The 17,095-nt window shown below is 39.5% G+C and overlaps 1 gene segment (V, D, J or C); it reads left to right on the top strand.

The window, feature by feature from the left end:
• The window catches only part of LOC116898682, a 53,932-nt gene extending 40,382 nt beyond the window's left edge, over window positions 1-13,550 (top strand). The window contains 2 exon segments of the V gene segment in view: window positions 11,686-11,721; window positions 13,100-13,550. Coding sequence covers window positions 11,686-11,721; window positions 13,100-13,416 — 353 coding nt within the window.
• Window positions 13,551-17,095: the final 3,545 nt, after the last annotated feature.

The following is a 17,095-nucleotide window of genomic DNA, read 5'->3' as shown; positions in this document are numbered from 1 at the left end:
CTCCCCAACAATCTAGTTCACATGGGGGGTTCAGTCTTAGCAGGGACCCAGGGCTTCCCTTCCACTGGTGCTCTTACTTAGGATATTCATTGCTACCTATGAGGTCAGAGTCCAGGGTCAGTCCATGTATAGTCTTTAGGTAGTGGCTTAGTCCCTGAAGCTCTGGTTGCTTGGCATTGTTGTTACATATGGGGTCTCGAGCCCTTCAAGCTCTTCCAGTTCTTTTCTCTGATTCCTTCAATGGGGGTCCTATTCTCAATTCAGTGGTTTGTTGCTGGGTCTGTGTTTGCTGTATTCTGGCTGTGTCCAAGAGATATCTACATCGGGCTCCTATCGGCCTGCAATTTTGCTTCATCCATCTTGTCTAATTGGCTGTATATATATATGCTGTATTGTGGGGCAGGTTTAAAAATGGGTGTTCCTTCTGTGTCTGTTTTAATCTTTTGGCTTCTCTTCCCTGCCAAGGGTATTCTTGTTCCCTTTGAAGAAGGAGGAAACATTCACATTTTGATCATCCGTCTTTGAGTTTCATTTGTTCTAGGCATCTAGGTAATTCAGGCATTTGGGCTAATAGCCACTTATCAATGAGTGCATACCATGTGTGTTTTTCTGTGATTGGGTTACCTCACTCAGGATGATATTTTCCAGTTCCAACCATTTGCCTACGAATTTCATAAAGTCATTGTTTTTGATAGCTGATTAATATTCCATTGTGTAGATGTACCACATTTTCTGTATCCATTCCTCTGTTGAAGGGCATCTGGTTCTTTCCAGCTTCTGGCTATTATAAATAAGGCTGCGATGAAATATAGTGGAGCACGTGTCTTTTTATATGTTAGCATCTTTTGGGTATATGCCCAAGAGAGGTATAGCTGGATCCTCAGGCAGTTCAATGTCCAATTTTCTGACGAACCTCCAGACTGATTTCCAGAATGGTTGTACCAGTCTGCAATCCCACCAACAATGGAGGAGTGTTCCTCTTTCTCCACATCCTCGCCAGCATCTGCTGTCACCTGAGTTTTTGATCTTAGCCATTCTCACTGGTGTGAGGTGAAATCTCAGGGTTGTTTTGATTTGCATTTCCCTGATGACTAGAGATGTTGAATATTTCTTTAGGTGTTTCTCAGCCATTTGGCATTCCTCAGCTGTGAATTCTTTGTTTAGCTCTGAACCCCATTTTTTAATAGGGTTATTTGTCTCCCTGCGGTCTAACTTCTTGAGTTCTTTGTATATTTTGGATATAAGGCCTCTATCTGTTGTAGGATTGGTAAAGATCTTTTCCCAATCTGTTGGTTGCCGCTTTTGTCCTAACCACAGTGTCCTTTGCCTTACAGAAGCTTTTGCAGTTTTTATGAGATCCCATTTGTTGATTCTTGATCTTAGAGCATAAGCCATTGGTGTTTTGTTCAGGAAATTTTTCCAGTGCCCATGTGTTCCAGATGCTTCCCTAGTTTTTCTTCTATTAGTTTGAGGTATCTGGTTTGATGTGGAGGTCCTTGATCCACTTGGACTTAAGCTTTGTACAGGGTGATAAGCATGGATCGATCTGCATTCTTCTACATGTTGACCTCCAGTTGAACCAGCACCACTTGCTGAAAATGCTATCTTTTTTCCATTGGATGGTTTTGGCTCCTTTGTCAAAAATCAAGTGCCCATAGGTGTGTGGGTTCATTTCTGGGTCTTCAATTCTGTTCCATTGGTCTATCTGTCTGTCTCTGTACCAATACCATGCAGTTTTTATCACTATTGCTCTGTAATACTGCTTGAATTCAGCGATAGTGATTCCCCCTGAAGTCCTTTTATTGTTGAGGATAGTTTTAGCTATCCTGGGTATTTTGTTATTCCAGATGAATTTGCAAATTGTTCTGTCTAACTCTTTGAAGAATTGGATTGGTATTTTGATGGGGATTGCATTGAATCTGTAGATCGCTTTTGGTAAAATTGCCATTTTTACTATATTAATCCTGCCAATGCATGAGCATGGGAGATCTTTCCATCTTCTGAGGTCTTCTTCAATTTCTTTCTTCAGAGGATTGAAGTTCTTGTTGTACAAATCTTTTATTTGCTTGGTTAAAGTCACACCAAAGTACTTTATATCATTTGGGACTATTATGAAGGGTGTCGTTTCCCTAATTTCTTAGAAAGACTTTCTGCCACAGGTCACACTACTTTTGTTTCTCTCGTTTCATCTACCTGTAGGACTTCAAGGACTTCCCATCCTCTTCCAAACACAGAGTTTTCCTGACTCCTCAGGGAGACAGGCATGGCCATGCACACATGCCTCCACTCACTTATCACAGAATTCTAATTATTAGAGTATGATCTCTAAAACATCTCTCTTCAGTGCTTCTGATGTATGAATTTCCGCTTCTTGAATGTGCATTGAAATCCTATAGGAGACACAAAGCAACTCTGATGTCAATGGGCTAGTCCTAAGTGCCTTGTGCTAAGGTCAGGGGTCCTTTAGTTGTCAATGTGTTAGAGCTTGATTTTTAAAGTCAACATTAATTTATGTCTGAACTCAAGTTCCACAAGACCATGGGAAGAGAACTAGATCTACGCTGCCATCATTGGATACCCCATATTTTCAACATAGTTTACATCTCCTGAGTTGTGCTTGCTACAACTGTTGGAACAAAATATCAAAACCAGAAGCATATCAAAGATCCCAGGGAACTGCAGCTCTAAACTCGAGCAGGTATGTTTAATATGTTTGTATGTAAATTTGAGTGTATGTGTGTTCACCATGGTATTGCATGTGGGGCTTTAAAGTGTCAGATGACCTACACTGGAGTTATAGGTGATTTTTGAGCCATCTCCTGTAAGAAACGCAGAACTTTTACAATAGCAGTATAGACTCTCAAATGCCATGCCATCTGAACAGCACACTTTTTCATTCTTCGGAGATGGAACGTCCCTATGGTAACAATCTCCACTGCCTTTGCACTCCTGGACGTAGATGATGTTCTTCCACCAGTCTCTCAGTAGACTAGTGTGTATGCACGTACCATGTTCCTGGCTTTATACAGAGGATTTGGAGTCTTCCCAAGAAAAAAGAATAGTAAATGTTGGTAGATTTGTCAAAATCATTGGTCTGCTTGTTGTAAATTGTAGACAAGCACCAACCTATCACATACATTCCATTAATAGGTATACCTGAAGCCAATGTTATAAAGAAAAGTCTATGTGAAAGCTTATGAGATAGCCCAGTAGATTTGCACTTATTCTTGAAGCCTTGTATTCAAACTCCAGTACTAGAAAAGAAATTAGAAGTAGAAAAAGCACTTGGAAAGCAAGAGAGCAGATCCTCACTGGTGTAATGGGAGTGAAACAATATAAACTATTCTCTCTGGATGTAGGGAGTTGGAAGCATCTGAAAAGAAAGGCATGGGGACACCAAAAGAGAAAAGCAAAAATAATGAAACAGAAGGCTCAACCACATTACTTCAGATTTCACTACTTTTAACTGAATATTTACTATCTACCAAACAGTTTGTTTTCCCATGTACCAAGGACTATTACACCATTTAGAATAAAAGAAAAGTGGCATTATCAGACAATCCTACTTCAGCCAACTCTTAATTCTGTGGCATCAAAATTTAGAGAATCTTACAAGTTTATTAATTGGCATATTAGGAAGAGTAGGTAATATTAGTCCCAGGTGTACAGACTAAGTCAGACAGTCAGTATGAAAGTGTCACAATTTCCACTCTACTGTGTATTGTATTCCAGGGATTCAAATGAGAATCTAAACAAAACCACATGCCCACCCTCTCCTCTGCCAGCAATGCCTATGAGATCCAAATTCTTAGTTCACTGAGGAGCTTGAAACAAACTCCTAGATGGTAGGAGATTTGGAAACCTTCTCCTTCTTGGATTCTAGCTCACTTTGTACCCCAACTCCTAGAGAAATAATATATTCTGCTTTTAGCTTCCTTGAGTTCCTGTTGATGGTAACAGAATAGGAACATTCATAAGAGAATTCCTGACTATTTCCTCAGAAACTGGAAGTAGGAGAAGAGCCAACAAGGGAACACCATTAACTAGACAACAGCACAGAGCCAGCAGACACCAGATGTTATTTATTGTCACAACTGTCCTGGTGTAGGACACCATCCATTTCACACATGAAAATTGAAGACCAGGCTTGATAAATCCACCATGATCTCACCACTACATCTTCTGTGAGCCATACAGAGTCACAACCTGCTAGATGCTTGAATGACTCAGGAAAGGGCCGGATGGGAACTGAGCAGGCTGAGTCATTCTATCCAAGGAACAGTTGATTTTATTCGACCTAAGTACAGAACGAATGAGCCACCTTAAAGACTGAACTGGAAAGCCATGTCCTACACACATGCACACAAGGACCCTGAACTCATGCTTTCGGTACCTCTTGTTTTCCTAACCACTTGAGTGAACACATGAGAACCTCTGGACACTTGGAAGAGGTTTCAGAGCTCGATTATTCCTTGGGGAACTAGAAAACTGTGCCCATCTATTTGTTCTACACCAGTCCCTAGGGACAAGACCAATCTGGCCACTACCTAGGGTAGTGACTTCAGATCTGAATCCCAACCACAATAGGACAGTTGTAAAAGCTGCCCCCTGGGATAGACCTCCAGAGAATAATAACCACAGGGCCTGAAGTGGTAGGCTTAGTGTGGGACCATGTGCCACATAGACTTCTGTATGCTGAGGTAGCAGTCACTAACAAGCCAGAGGAAATTCCTCCAGAAATCTTGCCCACTGGTTAGCCCAGAGGTCAGATGAAGCACATAAGCCCAGTAAGAAATGAGGCTCCAAAAGCACTAGACCTAGTGTAAGAAAGTACTTTCTATTTCTGATGCTGAGGGTACCCATGACAACTAGGGTCTGCTGTGCCAGATGACAGCGTCTTGGAGCAGGATACAAGCCTAGGACCATGGGCAGGAAGCAATTCCTCAGTCTGCAGAGCTTGAGGAACAGGTATGCACCACGAATTTGTAGGCAATGGGCTGTGTAGAAAAAGTAGTCTGGCAAATGTTGGAGAGCAAAAAAAGAGCCAGTCTGGGAGGTACATCTGCGTAGACTCTGGCTTACAGTGTTTGCATTCTGTTAACTTTGAATATGTTTGCAATGGTTTTAGTTTTTACTATCATGTTGTAATATTATTAATCTTATATGCTGGGTCTCATTAGCGAAGGATAGTACTTTCATTCACCTGAGACATTTGAGCAAAATGAACCAGGTATCAGAAAGAAAGGTGCACAGCAGTAGGATAATGCCACCAATGCACAGGGCATGACTGTTTTTCTTCCTTCCTCCCCCCCCTCTCCTTCTCATCCTCCACCCCCTTCTTCTCTTCCTCTTCCCTTGCCTCCCCCATTCTTCTCTCTCTCTCTCTCTCTCTCTCTCTCTCTCCTCTCTCTCTCTCTCTCTCCCCTTTTATCTTTCTTTTGTCCATACCCTTTCCCCTATTTGTTTTGAGCTATGAAATATCATTTTATTAGCTAGCTAGAGATTCTGTCAGGCTATGGGCTTCAGACAGAGATGCAAAACCAACTTCCCTTCACGTGGCTTCATGTTGCCCACATTCCAAGGGCTAGAGGACCCTGAACTGTCATTGTTTCTTTGGTCATTGCCATTACTCCAAGGAATTCAACATCTGCAAAATAGTGTAATTTCAATATGCTGTCCCTTTGGTGAGAGAGGTGACTGATATGGAGCCCATACCATGAGCATGAAGCAAACATGTACTCTAACATGCAGTTACATTATCAACACTTTCTGGAAAGTGTTGGGAAAGACAGGAAGTTTATTGAGAAGAAAATGATACTGGGCTTGGTCTTTCCACAAGCACAGGACTTTCACTCACTAAGGTATTCATAAACAGTTACAGAGTTCAAGGCCTTGTAACACAGAGGAAGTGTATGTGAACAAAGCAGCCTATTCGGTTGTGAAGTAAAAACCATTGTTCTTTAAGGAACGACAAAGGTGGAAATAATGATAGCATCACAGATTTTGAGTCCTGTGTGGTGTCAGGAACACCCCTCAAAAAACAGCAATGATTCAATAGAGAGACTAGGAAACTAAGTGAGATGTTTAGAGAGCCAGGGAAACAACGTGTCTAATGGTCTAGCTTTTGCTCTGCGGTATAGGAAAAGAATCAGAAGGATTTATGTAGGGACCACCAAAGTTGAATTGTATTTTGAAAATTTGGCTCCAATAGAAAACTGTACGGTCACGTTTGCAGATGGAAGCAGAGCCCAAAGAAGCAGGGGGGAGATACTGTTTGTAGAGCACAACCTGTGTCTGAAGAAATGGAGGGGGCCAAGGTACACTTAGAAACCCCAAGAAAAAAACCCTGAGGAATGAGAATTAAAGTAATTAAACTAAGAATCGCCAGCACTTTGGTGGAAGGAGTTAGCATTCCAAGGACTATTGATACCTTTTTAAATTCACAACAATTTCCGCCACAGCAGTGAGGTATAAAAGTAATGTTGTTTATCTTCATGGCATAATTTCACTATATGAAATTTTGTAAGTAGGGAACATAGTGAAACCTGTAACCAAATGTTTATATATAGGAAGCATGAGCTCAAATTATTAATAGTAACCGAAAAATATAGAAAGATATAAATGCCACAGTATGATGGATGGTACATCCATCATAAGCAATCTAGTGGAAGTCTTCCCAGTATTACTCCCCTGCAACATGTGGCATAATGTTAATACACAATTAAGGTTATTTTTACTATTAAAATATAGAAGCAGTGGTTTATTATAATTACATTTTCAGAAACATTTCTAGAAATATAAGAAAATCTTTTTAAAATTAAAATAGTAGCATACTGAATGCTTCCTGTTATTTAAATATATTTGATCATATTCTTTCCCCTAATCCAAGTATTCTCAGATCCTCTCTACCTCCCAACCACTCAATTTCATGTTATTTTCTCTCTAAGAAAAGGAAACACAAAATTCAAAGCAAACAAATAAACCATTAACACAATAGTATGAAAACAAACCAGAGAAAGCTTACCAAAAGCATGAAGCTCATTTTGTGTTGGCCAACTAATCTGTATGGGGCTTTCCCTGGAGTGTGGCTGATATGCTAGTCGTCAATCCCTTGGAGAAAAATGATTTTCCATTTGTCTGTGATTATCAGTCGCAGACATCTTCTTAGCTGAAGGTGGAACTTTGTGTAAATTTTATCTATAGTTGTGCAGGTCTTCTGCATGCTGTCCCAGTCTCTGTGAGCTCATACGTACATCAGTTCTATTGTATATGAATGATGTTTCCTTAGAGCCACTCAGCACTTCCAGTTCTAGCAATGTCTGTTAACTCTTCTCCATAATTCCTTAAACCTTGAGGCAAAGGGTTTAATGAAAAGACCTATGAGTATAGACATATGCCATTAGGAATCATTTTAATGTTGTTCCTTTAGGAAAATAATAGTAATATATTTTCCCCTAGTTTCCCCTATGTGATCTCAGATCTTGTCCATTCTAGTAGTGTCAGATATGGGGTCCATCCTATGAACTGGGTCCCCAGTCTATCCAGAATAGTTGATTATCTCCCATAACTTTTGTGCCACTGTCATGCAGGAGGGTTACAGTTGTAGGCCATAGAGTTTTTAGTTAAGTGATATTACCTACACTCTATTGCTCCTGTGGTAGCATGCAAAGCACCTTTTACCTTAATGAATGCTAATAAGAAGAGGTAAAATTTCTAGTTAGGCACTGTATTCAAAAATGTAAGACAGCATTGGCTTCAATAATAGGAGTTCGCCATCATGTTGTGGAGAGGAACCAGTAGCCTTCACAATGGCTTGTGATGTTTGTAGGGTAGGTAGTGGTTGTGAGTCTACAGGAATTATTTGGCCAATAATTCTCTGGCATTATATGTCTAGACATCTAGTTGGAGCACTGTCTACCCCATAATATGGTAACTCTGTTTCAATTCATTTCATCTATGTATAATTCAATGAAATTTCTTTAATAGTAGGTCTCCACATGAATATTTTAAAGGTCTTTAATGTTAATGCTTCCTCTCCATATTCCTTCCTCTACAAGGACTTCTCATACCCTTCATTTAACATTTCTTTTCTAGTTTTCTTTTTATCACTTTATAACACTCTATTTTCTTTCTACCTCCTTGGAAGAACCCTTCATTATTTCTCTTATATGTGGATGTTATAGTAAAATTTATAGATATGAGTATTACAATTAGAGTAACAATCGCCTTCTTAATACAGGTGTATTTTCAAAGCCTGTTGCTAAGACTTCAATGGTGTATCTTTGGTTGATGAGATTTTACTTAATTTCGACTTTGTCTTTGTAAATTTTGTTTTTAAAAATGTTAATATGAAGATACATTAAATTTTAGGCATAAAATAATTTTAAATAAAATCAATACACAATTGTATAAATAAGTATACATAATGAACATATACATGTGTTAACTACATATCATAATCCCAAAAGTGTAAAAAGTGAATTGCAAATATTTCCTCTTTCCAACTCCCATATTTTTCAATCAGGTGGACACTGCCATGTTGGTCAATGTACATTTATTGTTCTACCTGATGTCTTATTGCAAGATCACACCACACACACACACACACACACACACACACACACACACACACACACACATACACACACAAAACCAGAAACCGACAAGTAACTGAGTAAATTTTGGAGCAGGAGAGTGATTCTTCCCAGGGAAGAGCACACTAACTGTGCTAAACAGTTCAGTGTTAAACAGTCAGCCATGAAAACAGACACATAAGTAACCTTACATGCATATAGTGCCAGCTGGTGTTGTAACCTGTCTCCTGGCTTCTCTTTCCAAAGTACTAGGACTATAGGCATGTGCTATCAAGTACAAAACTTTACTGAGAATATTAACTTTATTCAGTATCTCTATTACAACACCGTTTCTGTTATATTTTCTGACTTTATGCTTAAGTACAAAGCAGCTGGTACTTCTTAATCTGTTGGTTTGACTTAAGTGTCTTTTGTATGGTTTATGTAATTTGAAACCTGTAAGGAAAAATCTTTCTATTTTGATGTTGTGAATCTCTTTTCTTACGTTATTTCATTGTTTGGATGCCTTGTGGTTTTGTTTACATTTGTAACTTTATCTGGAGTATGTTGTAGGCACTGTGATACTTAAATTTCCAAATTGAAAATCAACTGTTGCACTTGTTAGTGCCGACCTAGTGATGCATCACCTTCTCTGTTTGGCTGTCTTGCTCTTTCGTTGTGCCATACCACCCTATTCTGGTTATATTAGCTTTAGAGTTTGCATCAGAATCTGGCAAGAAAATAATTACTTATTGCTATTTATCAAACTACTCGTGCCTATTCTCCACTGTTCTTACTACTTCACTTTAGAATTATGTCCTGTTCCTCGCAAAGTCTACTTTTGTGGTTATGACTGCAATTTGATGCAGTTTATGCTTAATTTGAAATCAAATGACCTTCCAATACCCAGCATTTTAAACAAGGAACAAGATGCCCTGTGATAAATCGCCTTTATGTTAAATAGCCAAGTAGTTTATTCACCAATCAAGTCATGTCTGTATTACATTCTATGTCATTTATTTCTATAGTGCTGTCTATAAGCTTACTTAATCATAAATGGATTGTTCATACACAGAAGAATCTTGAAGATTATGTAGGCTGCCTCCTGCATTCAGTCACTTAGTTCTCCTATTAATTCAATGAATCCTCAACGATTCTTATAGGCGACTTTATTGATTGGCTGGTATTTTACCAGGCATTTGTGTCCCCAAGCCTATTCAAGTGTCTAGAAGAGTGGAATATTGTAAATGATGAAAGGATAGGTGACAGATTGTCCTTATTTCTGACTTAAATGTTTGCCTTGTATAGGAAGTAGTTTGTAATTTTTTAAAAATTACAGATTCAGGAAGTTCCCATCTAAAATGAAAAGAAGAATGCTTTATTTAGTAAGAAACATGATTTTGGTTTATGGTACTCATATATTAATAAATACCTTCTCTACAAGTCTTTAACCAATGACAAATTGTCATGCTGATGAAATTTAAATAAAGCAAGGAAAGAGAGAGGAAAATCAACTGGTAGCCTCAATATAAGTAAGTAATCTTCCAGTGTAAATTACTAATAATGGGGAGCTGAAGAGATTGCTCAGTGTTTAAAGGAGTGTTCTGTTTCACGGAAGATCCTTGTTTAGCCCAAGGACCCATATTTGGTATCTCACAATGTTTAATAATTCTAGCTCCAGAAGATGTGACAGCCATCTGCTCTCTAAGAGCACTAAACTCACATACAAAAACTCACAGGCATACATACATACATATGAAGGGTTCTTTATTTAAAATTTAACTTGGGAGATAAAATCAAATTTCAACAAAACCTATTGATTCTTACCATGAGCTCTTTGTGTGAGCTGGGTGTCAGTTTTATCATTTGAGCATTTTAATAGCTGTTTCAAGAAAAGTATGCTGATTTAATGAGTGAAAAAAATGTTCTGGGATGACTCCTGGCTCTATATTAGAGAAAAATTGCTGAAAATAGACATTGTAGAGAATGAATTTTCAGAGAGTTATTGGGGATTGATAATACGTGATTTTGAAGTTCCTATCAAACATTCTAGATGAAATGATACACTTGAATCTGGAGCCAAAAAGAAATAACAGGTTGTACACAGAATTCTGAGTACCTATGTGTTTTCAAAGTGCACAATGTGAGTCAAATACAGTAATAACATGAAGAGGATAGGGAAAGAACCACCATGATGATAGTATTAATTTGAACAGCCATTTGCAGACCAAAGGGAAGGAAAGATATAGTTAGAATGAACAGTCAGAATAGTCAGAATGAGTAGTCTAAAGTAAATAGTCAGAATGTGGGCATTTCAGACACAAAGGAGATAAAAGTAATGAGAAAAATACATATTTTTGAGTCACATGGGGTGCTGGTGACCTACAAAATGGAGAGAAGGGTGATTCTGTCTTTTGCATTGTAAGTTTCAGGAAACTATGAAGGTGAAAGCCAGAGTAGTATGCCATATTCTAACATGGAAAACAAAGAGACAAATGACTTGTGGCCATTGTTAGGTGTATGTATATATAAAGATATGTCTGTGTGTGTATGTATGTATGTATGTACGTGTAGATAGTTAAATAAAATAGTCAACAGATACTATATTCTGAGAAAACACATATGAATGAAGTGCAAATGAGATATATCTCTGTGGCTTAAAATTCAAAATGAATTCTCTGTATGGAACTTTCATAAGACAAGAATGGTCCTCCATCCCTAGTTCCAAAGAAGGCGATCAAATAGGGCAATGTTTATGAGGAAAAAAATCTCTCAGTCTCTAAAATGAGTCCAAAAGTCATAGGATTCTATGTCATATAACAAGGGCAACTGAAATGATGTCTTGTTCTGCATTTGTTTGGGATCTACCATATAGCTGTCAGCACAGATAGTATCGGAGATTGTGCAGGGAGTACATTGTGTCAAATCAACTCCATGGGGTGCCTGCCTGACAAGAAGACAAACCTGTAAAAGGATTATCACCCACTCTCCTCAAGTGAGGTCACAACTCCACCCATTATAGCTAACTAGTAATTTGATCCAGCCCAGCTGCCAGAAAACAGGCCCACGTGCTGACCCCACAGGTTTTCGATTGAGTCTCAGTCACTGTGGGATATTTTCGGCAGTGGAACCAAGCTCACTGTCCTAGGTAAGTGGCTTTAATGCTTCTTCCTATCCATCCCAGTCCTTGTTTTCTTGCAAAGGTCTTTTTTTCTATCTGGGAACCTTTTCTCATCTGCTCTCCTCAGACTTAAGGACTGATTCCTGAAATTTCTTCATGGTGGCTAGAGGAGGTAGAGCATTTTGAAGTAACCTGAAGGAAGAACCAGAAGAGTGGAATCAGCTGGCCTTAGATTCTCATAGATATATTCTGATCTCAGGGGCGTCAGTAAGGGTTTAGCCAGCGTTAAGAGCTCCACTCTTATACGCAGGAAGATTAATAATTTAGGACCTTGGGCCAAGTCTAAAAAGGGGGCACTAGGATTTTCATAGAGCCTACAATATCTTTATGGGTTGTCAAAAGTTACATCTAGAGGTGTTAGTCCAACTTCCAGAGACTGAAGTTATCTAAACTGGAATCCTCAGAATCATAGTGACAGAGTAGTCTTGTAATAGTGATCAGATCTCTGTTCTTATACTGGGCTGCTGAGGTCCTATGAGCATATAGATAGCTCTGACTAGTAGATCTGGTGATCCTGGACATCTCAGGATTATCTCTAGAAATAATCAAGGATTCTGTCTACAATGCCTCACAACCATGGGTTTCGCTGTTTCATATTTCCATTGCCAGCTTATCCTTTTCCATAAATGGTCCGTTATAAGCAGGAGGTCAGGAATGAGAGACAAACTTGGGGTTTCAGAATACTATCTGACTGTCAGGGAAAAATGCTTTTGCAGTGAGCAAGTGGCTGTGATGCTCTACCTCCTAGGGGAAGAAACCTCTAGATATACTGAAGGGTATTGTGATCAGATCAAAATGTACTGTGGGCACCAGTCCCAGAGTAGCCTCAGACACTTTCTGGATGGAAACCACTACAAATTGGAAAAACTGAGTGGATTGATATAGAGAATTTGCTGCATATAATAAGCTCAGTGGTGTCCCCGGGGTGCTGGAGACAAAGAAGGAACTTCCTCAATCAAAATGCAATCTGCAAAGCAAGGTGGAATGTACCCTGTTTACCAGAGAGCTCTGATCACCACAGGGACAAAGGAGACATAACTGCCCTGGGGAAGGTGATCAGATGCTGTTCAAATCCAAGTTAGATTATAAACAATAGGGTGGAGAAAGCACAGTTATACCTGCTGACAGTGGAATTGAGGCAGAAAGGAAGCGTCAAGGATATGTAAGTTGGGAGACTATTTTGAAAAAGGCTACTAGGAAGTCTATCTGTACTCAACCAGGCTCAATGGAGCAGTTGAGAAAAAAAGAAATGCCAGGTAAAAAGCATGACCAAATTGAGAAGTTACTGAAATTTTGATATTTCTATATAGTCTCCTGAATCAATCCCCTTCTTTCATTGACACAGGTCAGCCCAAGTCCACTCCCACACTCACAGTATTTCCACCTTCAACTGAGGAGCTCCAGGAAAACAAAGCCACACTGGTGTGTCTGATTTCTGATTTCTACCCGAGTACTGTGGAAGTGGCCTGGAAGGCAAATGGTGCACCTATCTCCCAGGGTGTGGACACTGCAAATCCCACCAAACAGGGCAACAAATACATGGCCAGCAGCTTCTTACGTTTGACAGCGGAACAGTGGAGATCTCGCAACAGTTTTACCTGCCAAGTTACACATGAAGGGAACACTGTGGAGAAGAGTCTGTCTCCTGCAGAATGTGTCTAGGAGCCCAGGTTTCCCCTTAGCCTGGGAACCCTGCAGCTGTAGACCCAGAGCAGGGTCTCTTCTCTCTACTGGCTACCTTATCCCTTCTCCCTTGCCCACTGAATATTAAATAAAATGTCATTAGCTGATCAAAAGTATTGTTTTGCTCTATTTGTTCTCATTATATATTTAATTTTCAACCTTTGAAACTACAATGTGGGTAGGTTGGATCATGGTCCCCAGTGAGAAATTAGTTCACATTTAAAACATGCTGACGGCACCACCTCTACAGTGACCTTTCCCCTGTTCTGTGCTGTTCTCTGGGCCTTGCCATGCAGGGACACCCATTTAGAATGCATCTCAGGTAAGATATTGTGTTTCAGAGTTAAACAACTATATAGAAAGTCCCCAAATGTGTGAGTTCTTGCAATAAATTTAGAGAATTTCATTATATGCTTCAGAACATTGGTGTTCATGGTCATCTATACTGAGACATGAGACAGGATAAACACTCAAGCATAATAACTGTGTCTAGTGAGAAATACACCAAACCTGAGACTAGAAAGGGATATCAAATAATTGTACATAAGAAGTGGTTTCAAAGTCAAAGACAAGATTAGTCAAGGTCATGTCAGATGAGGTCAAGGTAGATTGAATGTGACCTGAGAGCTAAATTCAAGCCATCTGCTTGGGTAAACTTACATGTAATAAACACCTATTTTACTGACCCAAGTCCTCTCATGTATAGCACCCCAGTGTGCATTTTACAGTAATGCCAACCACAGTCTTTGAAATTGACATTCAAGCTCCTGTGGTCCTGCTTCTATCCAGGTCAATATGTACTTAGTATTCAGGGTTTGAGAACATCATCTTCTATACCTCATAACATGTACACTGAGTACATTCATAACTCTTTGGTGGATCATACAGTTCCATGGCATTGTCTTCAAAATCGAAAATATTCTTCAAAAATGAGGCATAACAACAGTTGACAACATAGACTGGGATCTTAGACACATAAATTTCTAGGAGGAATATTTGGGATCTGTGCCCTGCATTCCATTTCTGATGATAGGCCATGATATAATCTGTCCCTAATAAATGGAAGTAAAAATTCTGGGTACCCTCACAGCAATGTTCCATACTGGGGACACAGCCACACTCATCTATACCCATTTATTTTTCAGAGACTCATAGGCTTATTTCAAGTTTTCACTGACAATTTTGATCAGAAAAATTAGGAAACACAGAAATAGTAATACCCCCATGTCCCCACCAAGCAGACTCTTAACAGAACATTTTACCGAGATTTTGATTCACAACTATAACTATAATTAACTATATCTATAACTCTATAATTATAACTATAGTAAAACTATAACTTTCACTATAACAGAAAATTCTTCCCTATATCATGTTAACAAAGCTGATTCCAGAACTCACAACTTGTTACCTAAAGTTATTCTACAGAGTTATAAAAAAAAAGAATGTCTAGGTATTGTTTCAAACCTCAGAAGTTATTACTTCTATTTCTTCATAAAATAGTCAACAAACATGTCATCATCTTACAGTGTTTATTGGTAATCAATGATTCTAAAGTGTAGGAAGACCAGATGCACATTGATACTGATGGTCATGTGTGTTCTCCAACTGCTCTCTCCTGAAGGGCCTCAGGCATTTCTCTTTGCCTTTTTCCAGGCATGAGCTGCAAAGATTGAGTTAGTGGTCTCTCAACACTGTGCATAGACTCTATACAGCTGGTGGCTTCCTCAAGCCCTCACTGGGGACTCTTCTCTGCTCCTTCTTATTCTGTGAGGGGCTTCTTACATACAGTATGGAAAAATCCATGGATGAATTTCTGGCAAGGATGGCTAAGGGGACATATAGATCCTAGGAAGAAGGATCTTTCAGTGGTATCATAATTTCTAGAATTATCAGGAGCTGCATACCTTTCAGAAGCAACTGGAGAATAAGGTGCATGTAGGGTTTTTGCATAAGTCTATGTCACAGTGTTGGGTATTCGGTAAAGGAACCAGATTGACTGTCCTCGGTGAGTGACTCCTTCCTTCTTTGTTAATGTTGTCTCCAAGATTTGAGGTGGTTTTGTTGGGTAATTTCCAATTCTGTATTCTAGTTCATGTCTAACCCTCACTCTAGGTAAATAATCTCCTTCTTCTCTAGATTCTGTGTCTCATTTCAGATTACTCCCTGTAGCCTTTCACGTCTAATCTCAAAGACATGGGGGCTGAAACAGATAAACACCAATGTCTGTCTATAATTATGTTAGGATATGTAGCACTTTGATAAGTACTCCATTGTGCTATCACCTTTTAATGTCTATTTTTCTGATAAACTTTGTGAGGAATAAATTTAATTGCCATCTCATGTAGAAGGAAAACCAGGGGCATAGAGGGAGACACAGCTGTTGAATTTAGAGAGCACAGTCATTCAGCATGGAGGCTTGGGAAGGCTAGATAACCTGGGCAATGGAACTCAAGATTAAGTTCCTAGGACAGCTTGGAGATAGAATGGACCCCAGAGCCTTCATGGAAAGACACGAACAGAGCACCATCCAAGCTATAACTCAGGAAATTTAATAAGGAGTCGAAAGGGGAGGGAGCTCTGGCCACAGAAATTCAAGAGAAGAGAGATATCAGTTGGGAATCTGGGCTCCTAGGTTTCTCTAAAAGACTGCTTAGAAGATACAGCAACTAAGTTCACATATATCTGGTCCTGATGCATGAAAATCATGTAACTCATACAGAGATGTGAATATTACATCATTCTGTAGGACGGGACAAAGGTCAAGCAAGTACATGCTCTGCCTGTACACAGGAGGAATAAACTCAGGTGAGAACAAACTCAGGAGTTAAAGTTTAAGCTCAGAATAATGTTCTTACATCAGAACTGTCCTCAGGGTGGGTCAGGAAGACTGTAGATACACATAGAGTGAAGGGAGGATACAAAAGAGGGTCAGGTGTCTGTGGTGAAGGTCATTGGCACAGGTGTGTCAGGTGAAGCAGTGCACAAATGTGTAGATTTATAATTCCTAGGCACATAGGGAGCAGATAGAAGAAATTCATACACCATCTTCTGTCTAAGCTCAAGGACCCTTTACACACTACTGCCAGGATTGCTACTGAAAGATCAAGATTCTGATCTTCCTTTTTCTCCATCCTGCAGACCAACCCAAGGCTATGCCCTCAGTCACCCTGTTCCCATCTTCCTCTGAAGAGCTCAAGACTGATAAGGCTACACTGGTGTGTATGATAACAGATTTCTACCCTGGTGTTGTGACAGTGGCCTGGAAGGCAGATGGTACCCCTATCACTCAGGGTGTGGAGACTACCCAGCCTTTCAAACAGAACAACAAGTACATGGCTACCAGCTACCTGCTTTTGACAGCAAAAGCATGGGAGACTCATAGCAATTACAGCTGCCAGGTCACTCACGAAGAGAACACTGTGGAGAAGAGTTTGTCCCATGCTGAGTGTTCCTAGGTCATCTGACTTTCATCTTACCCACAGAGACTTGGATCAGAAACATGTCCAAGTATACCTATACTGCTTTTGCCTACCATACCCCTTCTCCCTATTCTCAAAATGCACAATAAAATGTCTATTCACAACCTGTAATTCTCCTCTACTTCATTTGTTTTTGAGTATGTGAAACTGGAATTCAGAGTAGTGTGTGAGATGGC

The sequence above is a fragment of the Rattus rattus genome, chromosome 4 (genome assembly GCF_011064425.1).
Source record: "Rattus rattus isolate New Zealand chromosome 4, Rrattus_CSIRO_v1, whole genome shotgun sequence".
In the NCBI taxonomy this organism is placed as follows: Eukaryota; Metazoa; Chordata; class Mammalia; order Rodentia; family Muridae; genus Rattus; species Rattus rattus.
The sequence above is the reverse complement of the archived record's forward strand: the minus strand, read 5'-3'. Positions and strand labels throughout refer to the sequence as shown.